Source organism: Pygocentrus nattereri, chromosome 3 (assembly GCF_015220715.1).
Source record: "Pygocentrus nattereri isolate fPygNat1 chromosome 3, fPygNat1.pri, whole genome shotgun sequence".
NCBI classification, from domain to species: domain Eukaryota; kingdom Metazoa; phylum Chordata; class Actinopteri; order Characiformes; family Serrasalmidae; genus Pygocentrus; species Pygocentrus nattereri.
Genome location: NC_051213.1, coordinates 51,334,567 through 51,348,330, shown reverse-complemented (window position 1 = coordinate 51,348,330; position 13,764 = coordinate 51,334,567). Strand labels below are relative to the sequence as shown.

Below are 13,764 nucleotides of genomic sequence, written 5' to 3'. Positions count from 1 at the left end.
AAGAAACCAATGCAAACCCAGTTCCCAGGAGCTGAAGACACCGAGGGTTACAGCTGTAACAGCTCAGGGTCTCCACTGGCGAACTGCGCTTCACAGGCTGGTCAGTCTAGAACCCTCATTCTCAGTACACAGCCTTCACATTAAACTGAGGAAAACAGTTTTAATCAATCAATTTGGCCCTTTAAAAGAAGCGCTGTGACGCCTCCAATGCACCAGGGTCCGTTTTTATCAGCCTACTTTCCTAAAATACTCTAAACGGCTAGATTTCAGCTCCTGTCCTGTTTCTGAAGGGGGACAGAATTTAGCACAGTCTATCTCACCAGCCGTCTGTGTGCGTCTCCCTCACCTGGCTGGATTAAAGCTAAACAAACAGTGAGCCCTATGACAATGAGCCACTAGTGAGCACACACACACACACACACACACACACACACACACACACACACACACACACACACTAGGTGGCAGTGAGCACACTTGCCCAGTGCAGTGGGCAGCCCTGTCCACAGCGCCCGGGGAGCAGTTGGGGGTTAGGTGTCTTGCTCAAGGACACATCAGTCATGTGCTGTCGGCTCTGGGGATCGAACTGTTGACCTACTGGTCTCAGGGCCGGTTCCCTGACCTCCAGCCCACGACTGCTGACAGATGATGGCAAGTTTGATCAAAATGTTTGACTTTTACTCAAGAAATGAAGCTTCTTCATTTCAGAAATGAGATTCTAACATTTTAAAATGAGATTTTAAATCTGCTACATCAGCCTAAAAGCTCCAGTTCAGTTCAGACACTGACCCCGTCCCGGCTGCCTGCCCTCATTAGGGCGTGTCTGTGTAAAGAGGCAGAGCTGGTCCTGAGACCGGCCGGTGAGGACACAGAGTCAGTCAACAGTCTGTATTGACATTTTACAGCAGACACTCCTCAACTGTAAACCGAGCCGAGTAAACAGTGACTGAGCGCGGCGTCACAGCTGTGGAGGATATAAACATGCAGGACGCCAGTAAACTCCCGGTTATCCTCAAAAACCGCAGTAAAATTGTGATGCAGCAAGTTACTTTCAACTTTTAACTGCAGCAACAAAGTAACAGGCCACTTTTGACCAGCGGTGGACGACGTACACAAACCCTGTACTCGAGTTAAAGCAGAGACCCCCAGGGTAAAATATCACTCCAGTAAAAGTAGAAGTTCCTCCTTTAGACCTCCACTGGAGTAAAAGTACTAAAGTATTTCCCTTCAAATGTACTTAAGTATAAAGTAAAAGTACTAAAAGAGGAATTCTGGCTCTGATGTCCTGTTATCATTTTTATAACCAGACTGGCTTCATGAACTCATTTTAGGTGAAAATCCTCCAGTGTCTCTCTTGGTAAACCAGTCTTTTAATAGAACGTCATTAATTAGTGACGCTGACGTCTATTAAAATGATCAGAAGCACAAAACACTGAAGGTAAACAGTTTCCATCAGGGAGAACCGAGTGGCTCTGAAATCACTTTTTACACACAAGCAAAGTTTCAGTTTCAGATTTATTTACAACTTAGTTCCAAGTTTAAGTTGAATAAAAACTGGCTTTAAACTCAGGATCACAGATGAGCTCCTTTACTATGTTGATCTGTAGGCGTCTGTTCATAAACATAAACCAGCCCAAACTCATTTACTATAAAATGAAATGGTGTTTGTAGAAATTCAGAAAAAAGCCGCGTCAGTCTCGACTGCATATGTGGACATATTTCTATATTGAGCTCTATTTACACAAAGTTAGGTTAGTTCATCATTTATGTTGAACAGACTCTCCCAAAGTTTTACGCTGCTGCGCTGACGTTGAACCGCGTGCTGCACTGGGTCGGTATGACCAACAGGTCAAAACCAGCTCTAAACAAAGTGACCGCTGGGCCCTGATTGGTGCTCTGGCTTTGCGCTTCTTTCGTTTTGACATGTTACGTTTTTATACACACAGAAACCAAAAGGAACCACAGATTTCTCAAAATGTAGGAGGAAAAAGTCGGATATTAGACTCTGAAATGTAGTGGAGTGAAAGGAAAAAGTCCAGAACGGAGAAACTTCAGTACAGATACACCAAAAATACTAAAGTACAGAAACCAATTACATTTACTCAGGTACTCAGTTACTCAGTTACTCAGATACTCAGTTACTCAGACACTCAGATACTCAGTTACTCAGATACTCAGATACTCAGCTACTCAGTTACTCAGATACTCAGTTACTCAGATACTCAGTTACTCAGTTACTCAGTTACTCAGATATTCAGATATTCAGATACTCAGTTACTCAGATACTCAGTTACTCAGTTACTCAGATACTCAGTTACTCAGATACTCAGTTACTCAGATACTCAGTTACTCAGATACTCAGTTACTCAGATACTCAGTTACTCAGATATTCAGATACTCAGTTACTCAGATACTCAGTTACTCAGATACTCAGTTACTCAGATACTCAGATACTCAGTTACTCAGATACTCAGATATTCAGATACTCAGATACTCAGATACTCAGTTACTCAGATACTCAGATACTCAGATACTCAGTTACTCAGATACTCAGATACTCAGTTACTCAGATACTCAGTTACTCAGATACTCAGATACTCAGTTACTCAGATACTCAGTTACTCAGTTACTCGGTTACTCGGTTACTGTCCAGCACTGGTTATGAGGGCAGTAATGCTGTAATATTATAAGTATATTGAAACTGCAGTTACAGTGTAATGAAAGGGTTACAGTGGGAGAAACTGTGATGTAACATGACTTAAATGTCAGTAAGAGTGTAGCAACTTGCTTTTAATGGCATTGTAAAATTGGCCTAATGGCAATGTCAGCGTAAAATGTAATGACTAACCATGTAAAATGACCGTTACTAGCTTTAACAGCGTAAAATGTACGTAACGGCAGTAACACTGTAATATAATGAGTTACAACGGGAGTAACAGTGTAATGCAGCACGCTGCTTTAAACGGCAGTAACGCTGGAATATCCTGAGTATCTTGAAACTGTCATGTTACTCTTAACAGCTGTAAAGTTGTAATGCAACAAGTTACTTTTCATGACAGTAACAATGTAACGAGTCTCTTTATATGAAGACTCACCCGGTTGCTGCCCAACCACGTCCGTATTTGTGCAGTACTGCACTCAGACGTGTCGGCATGTTACATAACCGTGTATCTTACCTGTCTCTCCAGCCTGCGGGCTCCCCTGCTCCTGGTCCAGCCTCAGGTGGCTCAGCAGGTGTTCCAGGACCTTCTGTGGCGGCGCGGGGACGGCGGCGTACCTGCGGGAGAGACCGGACGAGTCAGTGGAGTTTTCCTCCTCGATGGAGGACAGCGAGCGGCTGCTGCTGCACCACTCCTCCTCCTCCGTGCCTTCGTCGTCAATGTAGCGAAAGTACGGCACGTCGAAAGTGGGCAGCGTCTTCATCTCGCTGCTGCTGCTGCTGTCGGTGCCTTCGTCCTCGTCCTCGTCCTCCTCCTGCTCCACCAGAGCCACCAGCACCAGCCTGCCGTCCAGCGGAGGGTCCATAGCCCCAGCCTGGACCTACAGCATCTACACACAGTTCCTTGGGGCAGCGTGAGCGAAAGCCAGCTAAAGGAAGCCCCCCGATTCCCCCACTAACAGCTACCGTCAGCCTCTCACGCTCCCGCTCAGAGAGAGCCGGGCAATGCAGCACATCCTCAACCAGCACGGCAGAGAGACCGAGAACGAGTACAGGAACAGGAGGGAGAGGGGGGGAGGGAGAGAGAGAGAGAGAGAGAGAGAGAGAGAGAGAGGAGGAGCGAGAGAGAGACAGAGAGTGATAGAGGGGAGGGACAGGAGAGAGAGATGGGAGGGATAAAGAGAGGCAGAAGAGAAAACAAGAGTGGTAGAAAGAGAAACAGAAAGAAGGCACAGGGAGTGGGAGGAGGGACAGGAAGAGAAAAATAGAGGAATAAAAAGAAAAAGAAAAGAGAAGGAGAAAGGAGAGTAAAGTAGAGAGAGAGAGAGGGAGGCTGTCTGTCTGTGTGTGTGTGTGTGTGTGTGTGTGTCTCTGTGTGTGTGTTTGCGCGTGTGCGTGTCTGTGTGTGTCTGTGTGTGTGTGTGTGCGCGCGTGTGCGTGTCTGTGTGTGTGTGCGCGCGTTACCTGTGTGCGGTGGAGGGCGGGGGCGTTGGTGACGCGGCCGTGTGGAGCAGCAGCGTCTCTCCTCTCCTCACACACACCCGGACTGCTGCGTCACCCACCGGCTGCACAGACGGGGTGGGGGGGTTATTTTATCACCAAGGAGATTCCCTCTCTGCCTGATTTACATCACAATACCCCCCCCCCCCCCACCAGCCCACATCAAAGAGATTTCATCATGCAGGGGTTATTTTATCATGCGTCGACAGTGCACCCCCCACCAATTATATTCACACTTTATGCATAATTAATGATTTATTCATCTGTACTGATGAACCCCTCAGACTCCAGATTAAGACGCACACTAAAACGTATTAAAACTCACGGACGAATCTGTGAGGTGATGGTTAAACATTTAACAGTTACTCAGTAATTACTAGAAATATACTGCATCTCTATGAATTACTGAGTCTCTACTAAAATTACTTGGTATGTACTCTGATATATTCAGCATCTGATATGAATTATTCAGTATCTTATGAATTATTCAGTATACAGTGTTAGAGTTTAGGGGGAAGTCCAGCAATTAGTCAGAATTCTTGCATGACTGTCTCAAGAGGCAGAAATATGAGAACAGCAGAGAAAGTTGTCGCAGCTGATGTGAGAGAAAAGGAGGATTTAAAGGGGAACAAGTTTCATTCAGAGCCGTTTGGTTTCTAGAGGAACGTACCGAGTCAGAGCTGCTCACAGTGGTGGTGATGGGAACCAGACGTCCCTCTAAAAGCTCCTCACAGTGGAGGTGATAGGAACCAGACGTCCCTCTAAAAGCTCCTACAGAAAGTTCCTACATGAACTGGTTCTGAATTCACTGCCTGATGACTGAGACGCTGTTTTATGAGAGTTTAGAGAACTTCAACTCCATTCATGGTGGAGGGAGACATGCAGGACGCTGTGCGGCAAAATAGTCCCCAAAGAAAACTCATTATTCCAGATTTTCCACTGTTTTCCATCATCAACATTCCATATAAGCTCAGAAGACTCGTGTAGGTTCTCTGGTGGTTCTGGATGGTAAATAAAGTGTCTATATCTGTGTTGTAGTCATGGCGACGTCTGGTTCCCATCACCACCACTGTAAAGACGTCTGAACCGTTTCAGACCAAACCCTCTGAACCTCTGATTCCACCCCACACGCTGGATTATGGGGAGATGGTGGAATTGCCCTTCTAATATTAAGGGATTTATAAGCGACATATGAAGGCTCATATAAACCCGGTTGGCTATCTCGCGGCCGCAGTCAGCGCAGCGTCGTGCGCCGGGCAGTCTGTGAGCGGCTTTTTCCCCGTGGGGTTCTGTGATCACCTCGTCACTCGGGTCTTATCAATCCTGCACACTCGGCTGATCCGTCACGCTCACTCACCGCACGTCCATCAGCAGCTACAGCATCTCTCCTCTCTCGTTTACGCAGCTCGGAGTGGACGGCGTCCCCCCGTCTGCATCATTACTACAGTCAAAACAAAGCGATGCCCCCCACGCAACACCCGATATGACGACTACAGCAGGTTCTCCACGTGGTTTCTGTAACTCCTGCATCACTGGCTCCCCTGCTGTGAAAAGGTGGACGAGGGTCGTAATGAACGCACGGACTCTGGGCTGCTTCCAGCCAAACCAGGAACGTCTCTCAGCCCTGCTGTTACGCTGCGGGTCAAACTGGCCGGTGTCAAAGTAAACACAGGAACAACACCTCCTCGGCTTTTGGAGCGTGGAACCTTCTCCGCTGAACTTTGAGCCACAACACAAGAGGATGCGTCTGTATTAATCAGCATAACGACAGAAAAATGGTAAAAATGTTTAAAAGTGTAAATTAGAATAAACAAAAACAAAATGTGTTGAATGTCCAGCAGTTGCCAATCTGTTTTCAATGAAACATATGATCGTTATAAAAAAATCATGATCTATATTGGGGGGGGTGTGTGTGAGTGTGTATATATATATATATAAAATGTCCATTAAATTAACATTGAGCTGAAGATAATAAAGAAAAACACATTTTCAGGTCAATTTGATCCGGAACATTCTTGCTGAACAGGACGGTTAATTACACTACACAGAAGTTTCCTTGCGTGTGTGTGTGTGTGTGTGTGTGTGTGTGTGTGTGTGTGAATGCCGTGTGTGTTTAATGCCTCAGTCGTGCCTGACCGTTTGACAGAAAGCTGCAGTTGTCCGTTGAGGTGTGATTTTTTTTTCACAGCAACCCTTTCGCCCCTCGTTGCTCACTATCAGCTCAACATTTCACACAGAGACGAGCCCTAGATCATCTGATGACAGAGTTACAGGGATAAATATTTTATTTGATTACACTGATTAAAGATATCTGAGTCGATTCCACTCCTCTGGCCACTAGGGGGCACTACAGAAAACAGCTACTGCATTTTTCAACCTACTCTTCAGCATTAGTATGGATTAGAGCTTCAATCTGGCCTAAAATCTGGCCCAAATCCAAATACAGCCCAAGAACTTCACATCCAACCCAAACCACATCGCTGAGAGCCTGAAACCCGAATCAACCCAAACGCTTCGAGGCTGAAACTGACCCAAGCTCAAGGAAGCTCTGGCCCAAAGTGCTGAATCAATCCTGAGAGGTCAGAGCTGCTTAAATGGCCAGAGTCCACCGGCGGCCCACAGCTTCACTACACACCTCTATACTACAGTATAAATCATTTTAATAAAGGTTCTAGATCAGATCAAGCTCGTATCTCAGTCTTTCACATAATGTGAAGACGCCTGTTCTTTAAATTGTGGGTCCGGTTCCACTGACTTACATTCAAAGTCAAGTCTTTTTCCTTCTCCTGTAAAGTCGCCGTTATGGAGATACGAGGATCTGCTCCAACAGCAGCAACACAGAACCACATACATCACAGGCTCCATCAATCTGAAGCACCATCTCACCATCCAAAGCACCTTTAAGCAGGCCAGTGGTTCTATACAGAAGCCCAGGTTCTAAACAGAACCACTGCCTTTAGTAAAGAACCCTTGAAGAACCATCTTTTTAAGTATGTACGCTACAGACACGGCAGACAGAGATCAGGATGGAGAGCGGCAGCTCCTTTAGACGGTCCTGGGCGTGGAGTAACTGAGGAAAGCTGTTTAACGCTGTGAGCGTCAGGAGGAGGTGCCTGTGTGGCTCCTCTGAGCTCCTCCAAGCAGGATCTGAGCGCGTTCTGTAAACACAGGCGTGTCGCTTCTGCACAAGCACTTCACCGTCCTGACGTACGGTTCACACAGGCCACCAGCGAAAGAGAACCCCAGTGAGCGGGTCGGAGGCGTCGCTGCTCCTGGCACTTTAAAGGCCCATTTTTACTGACAGACGTCTTTACAGTGGTGGTGATGGGAACCAGGCGTCGCCATGACTACAACACAGATATAGACACTTTATTTACCATCCAGAACCACCAGAGAACCTACACGAGTCTTCTGAGCTTATCTGGAATGTTGATGATGGAAAACAGTGGAAAATCTGGAATAATGAGTTTTCTTTGGGGACTATTTTGCCGCACAGCGCCCTGCATGTCTCCCTCCACCATGAATGGGGGTGACTTTTCCCCAAATCTTCTCAAATCATCCGCAAATAACGTCTCAGACATTTATAACCAAAAATACAAAAAGGGTGGATGTGCCTAAAATAAGGCGCCACCTACAGACAGTAGTGCCATGGAAACGTAGCTTCCTTTAAACGATGACGGAGTTTGTCTTTATGTCTATAGACCTACGACTGTCTTTATGGAGGCTTTGGGTCAGAACCGATCAGAACAGAGTCGCTGTGAATATCTAAGATCTGAAAACTTCGCCACACTTTGACATTCACCCTTTCACTCTGAGGTTATAAGGAGAACTCGGCCAATCAGAACAGAGCCGCCTTACAGGCACAGCCGGTCTGCTGTTGTAAGCTCAGCAGGCCGTGCCTTTCAGGCCGTTACCTCAGACGAGGAAATGCAGGATCTGGCTCTTTGAGTGCTTTAAGTGCTCCACTGCTGTGGAGCTGCTGCTCTAATGGGGTTGGTAGAGGAGGAAGCTGATCGGCCCACTGCCGTCCTCCTCAGCGAGATGGGCCTGTGGGGGTGTGTGAGGACAGCGGAGACCACTGAAGGTCTGGATGCTCCACTGTGAAGAGCAATTAGAGCAGAAAAGTGCTGCCTCGTCCAGCCTGTCTGTCTGCTAATAGATGTACTGCATGAGAAACGAAGGTGTGCTCATTAAAACAGAGTGGAGGCCGACGCCGACGCCGACGCCCAGGCACTCTGGTTTACTTCTAGCTTACAAGGCAGTTTTCAAATCCATCAATAAAAACACGTTTAAATGCATATTTTACCAGTTAAACACATTTTCCTAGTTTGAACGTTCGACCCAGCAGTACTAACACAAGCTGAAGCCCAGCTGCAGCACCGAATGCTCTGCGCTCTCACTCAAAGCTTTTAGAGGTCTTTCTAATCAATCTAACAGAAGCAGCGGCTTGGTGGAGCTCCGGTTCCCCTGGAGATCCTCCACTGTAACAAGAACCCACCAGCTAGAGGAACGAGAGCGAGAGATACAATCACGGAGAACTAACCGAACTGACTCAGACGTAGTGAAACAGGGCTGATACAAACGGCTCAGACCTTCACAGGATGAATCATCATCATCATCATCTTCATCATCATCATCATCTCTCAGCTCTCCAGCACAGTGACCAAGCGTGTTTACGGTTCTCCTCACACTGAAAGACGGAGGGAGGAGCCTCTCAGTCAATGTCAGCGGCACCTTTTCCCCAGTTCCTCCACCTTTCAGCACGGCGGGTTCTGCAGTCATACCACGTTACCTGCCTGTTAAACCAGAGAACGTAAACATGCTTTCTGCTCAGGAACTTTGTCTTATTCTTATTGGTTTGGCAGTTTTGTTAAAACGTTCTTAAATATTTCAGAATTTTCTGGTCTGGAGGGTCTGGTGCGGGCGCGTTGGGGCTCCCCAGAACATGGACTCAGAACATGGACTAACGCTAATTAAGAGAAATCACATCGTGAATCAAATGATGACTTTCCTTCATCTTCAAGCTGCAGACGGCGTGTATCACACGGTAAATCACAGCAGATGGAAAGTGTTGCCTCAAACCCAGAATTTAAACAACTCGGTGAGGAACTCCTGCCTAGGACAGACACTCATGACCTGCAGCTGAAGAGCTTCATCTCCAAGCTGGCTGCGCTGACGATTCACGTTTCATCATCAACACTGAAACATTCCTTCAGCAGCAGGATGGAAAGTTCAGCGCGTCACAGCAGCTCTCATCCAAACACTTATCCAACTGCCTGGAAACACATCACACACAGACAGCAGAGGCTTCTGGAACATCTCACTGATGATCCCAGACAGACCATCTCACACCATTCCACCACCACTGAACAACACAGCACAACAAGACCAAGATCTCTCGATTCAGATCAGTGAGGAGGCAAAGGCGCTGCTCTTGTTCCCGTGAACCGCCAAATGAATCTCAGACCATCCTGCCCTTTTCAGACGGTCACTCACGAGTTCGTGTGTCAGATCATTTCTACATGACCACTTCTCTTAACGCCTGACGGTTACACGGCCTGCTTCTGTTTCTGGGTCTTTAAGACCGATATATGTAAATAAGCCCTGTGTTGATTGGCTGCCCTATATAGTGCCTCATTTAAAGAGCAGTCCAGGCTGAAACTCCTACTGTAATGTAATAATTTTAAAAAATAACCATTTCTTAAAAAGCTTACTGGTGATTTTATTCTCTGTTTTTAAACTTCTGTGTAGTAGATCCTCCAGAGGAACCTTCAGGTCCTTCAGGTTCTTCTAATAACTTGCATGAAATACTAAAATTACGCACCTGCAATTTTTAGTGCATCTTCATTTAATCGAATTTTCAAGCTTGTTGCACTTAAACTCAGCAAGTACAGCACCAGCGCTCTCATTTCATTGTTCAGTTTTGATTGGAAGCAAAGGGTTAAAATCTTTAGAAGCCCAGGAGAGAATCGTCCAATCAGGATCATCATCAGATATATGAACGTGTCCGTCACAAGATTCAAACGTCCAACTTTAATCTAGAACCGCCATGAAATGCTCATATTCACCAGCATTAGCTCAGCGCTAACATACTATTCAGAATCCCATAGGAATGCTAGTGGAAATGAGCAATAGGTGGTTTTTCCCCCATTTTGAAGGCCCAGCTCTGACGGTCTCGGTTCACACTGCAGTCTGAACTCCAGAGGTTGCAGCGCCGCTGCTGCCGCGGTTTGAGCGAAAGCAGAGATGCTCCTCAGAATGTGTGGAATGTTCTCGGGGATCTAAATCAGAGCGCCGTCCAGACGCGTCGAAACACTGATGTAGGTGGAGACGAGAGGCTGGAATAGTGTGAATATTCTGTTTTCAGGGTAAGGTTTGCGATACGGGCGCCTCCACGGGTGCGATGCCATCGGCCCAGTGAGGCGTGGCACTGACTCCGCCCAGTCATTTACCTAAACGATGTGAACTACGCGCCACGAAGAAACCGTAAAGCCCTGGAGGCGCTTTGCTCCATCCTCCACATCCGGCTCTGTTCAGGCTCTCCATATACGCCCAAAACATGCACAGCAGTCTCGAATGAAGTTAATTAATTAGCATTAATAAAGTCATTAAAGCTATTCATTTAGCATGAAGTTAATTAATTAGCATTAATAGTCATCATTAAAACTATTCATTTAGCAAGAAGTTAATTAATTAGCATTAATAAAGTCATTAAAGCTATTCATTTAGCATGAAGTTAATTAATTAGCATTAATAGTCATCATTAAAACTATTCATTTAGCATGAAGTTAATTAATTAGCATTAATAAAGTCATTAAAACTATTCATTTAGCATGAAGTTAATTAATTAGCATTAATAAAGTCATTAAAGCTATTCATTTAGCATGAAGTTAATTAATTAGCATTAATAAAGTCATTAAAACTATTCATTTAGCAAGAAGTTAATTAATTAGCATTAATAAAGTCATTAAAACTATTCATTTAGCATGAAGTTAATTAATTAGCATTAATAAAGTCATTAAAGCTATTCATTTAGCATGAAGTTAATTAATTAGCATTAATAAAGTCATTAAAACTATTCATTTAGCATGAAGTTAATTAATTAGCATTAATAAAGTCATTAAAGCTATTCATTTAGCATGAAGCTAATTAATTAGCATTAATAAAGTCATTAAAACTATTCATTTAGCATGAAGTTAATTAATTAGCATTAATAAAGTCATTAAAACTATTCATTTAGCATGAAGTTAATTAATTAGCATTAATAAAGTCATTAAAACTATTCATTTAGCATGAATGAAGTTAATTAATTAGCATTAATAGTCATCATTAAAACTATTCATTTAGCATGAAGTTAATTAATTAGCATTAATAGTCATCATTAAAACTATTAATTTAGCATTAACGATGTGGATTCATTAACACTACAACTGAATTGAACTGACGTTCTTCATATTTCCATAGTAATTAAACACGGAGTCAGAAATGACGCTGAGACTGAAAAAGTCGGGCCGGTTAGTTTTACGGAATCTGGATCAACAGTAACGGCGGCGTTTCAGGGCGGAGCTTGTATTTTATCTTTCACTGATACGACGCGCTGAGCCTTCACTCGTCCCACAGCGTCACAGCAGTAAAGGACAGCAGGCCACTCCAGAAGAAGAGGAGCAGTGATGAACTTCCTTCACTGCTGTCGGACCAAACCTCGCATCTCCACCACGGCCACTTCACACGACACGGAAAAACCTACTGTACTTTTAATGGAACCAGAGTTCTGTCCAAGTCGTTCTGGGCCGGTTCTTTTAGTCCATTCATCATGAAATGATTTACACACAGTGTAAAGAACAACAGGCGTTTTCAGACGGTCAAAAACTAAAAAACGACAAAAATGGAGATACGAGGTTTACTGCACCCGGGAAAGGTGAGGAGATCCCAGCGTGCTCTGTAGGTGTGTGCGGTCCAGAGGGCGTGGAGGAGGTTCTCCTGGCAGCAGAGCTGGTTGTTCAGTGCAACAGCAGCAGGAGCTGCTCTGTCTAAGCGAACGCTGTATTTTCATTACGCTGAGCTGACTCGGCCGCTTTGGGGGCGTGGCTAAAAGTCCCAAAGCAGGCTAATATTGTTTTAATAATGTTTTAATATAAAATAATGTTTACCAGCTGTAGCTCCTCCTCGGGGCTTGTTCCTGGGTTAAATCTCAACACATCAACTATCTGACTGGGCGCCACTGAATTAATCCACAAAAGGTTCGTCCACGGCGAGAGAGCCGAGAGACGACGAGCATCAGGGGGTTAATGTGCCATTTGTCTGTGTCTGGTCATCTGTCTGGTCATCTGTCCGGTCATCTGTCCGGTCATCTGTCCCTCGTAAAAATAAGGCAGCAACTCATTGAGTGACGTCATCATTCACATCATCACTAAAGCGCGGCTTAAAATTTCAGCAGTGCCAGCTTAGAAACCTTCACTGTGCTGCGGGAGCAGCGCCACCGGAGCTCGACTCCTCGGAGGAGAACACCTGGTGCTACTTCTGTCACTTCAGCTAAAAAGGCCTCCAGCTGAATCGCTCCCAGTCTTCACTGAACCAGTCAGAGCCGGAACACGAGACCCAGGCGAGCTCCTTTAGCAGCCCAGCCTCGCTTCAGCTTTCAAACTTATCACAATACAGCTTAAAGTCACACTGACCTTCTGGACAGACCTGGGAGGAAAGGTCAACCCCACAAAGGCCTTTAATAAGGACAATCCATCGTCTCAGTTCAGCAGCGAGTGCCGCCGGTTTGGTCCGGTCCAACTGGGGCAGATTTTCCTGCCATTGTTAATAAGCAGCAACGGAGAGGAGGTGGACAAACAGGACCTTGGTAAGGTCAGCCAATCAGAGACGGGCATGAGATAATTAATTGATCTCTTATGCAGGGTGAGGCTCCGCCCCACAGTAAGGGCAGAACCCTGCTAACAGTCTGAGAGACGCACTCTATAAGCCACATCTTCTGAAAACCCATCTCCATAATCACAGCCAGAAGCTCACGGTGTCCATCCTTCTCTGTGCGTATGCAGGCGTGCGCACACACACACACACACACACACTACACCACTACACACACACACACACACACACACACACACACACACACACACTACACCACTACACACACACACACACACACACACACACACAACACCACTACACACACACACACACACACACACACACACTACACCACTACACACACACACACAGACACACACACTACACCACTACACACACACACACACACACACACACACACTACACCACTACACACACACACACTACACCACTACACACACACACACACACACACACTACACCACTACACACACACACACACACACACACACTACACACACACACACACACACACTACACCACTACACACACACACACACTACACCACTACACACACACACACACACTACACCACTACACACACACACACACACACTACACCACTACACACACACACACACACACACACACTACACCACTACACACACACACACACACACTACACCACTACACACACACACACACACACACACACACACTACACCACTACACACACACACACAGACACA

The 13,764-nt window shown here is 45.6% G+C and overlaps 1 protein-coding gene across 1 annotated transcript in view; it reads right to left on the bottom strand.

The window, feature by feature from the left end:
• The window catches only part of LOC108415686 (rap guanine nucleotide exchange factor 5-like), an 87,312-nt gene that overhangs the window by 39,068 nt on the left and 34,480 nt on the right, over positions 1–13,764 (bottom strand). Inside the window, exons 10-11 of the mRNA XM_037537346.1 lie at positions 4,124–4,224; positions 3,177–3,277 (exon numbers count right to left, since the gene is read on the bottom strand). Coding sequence (XP_037393243.1) covers positions 3,177–3,277; positions 4,124–4,224 — 202 coding nt within the window. The remainder of the gene's footprint in view (positions 1–3,176; positions 3,278–4,123; positions 4,225–13,764) is intronic.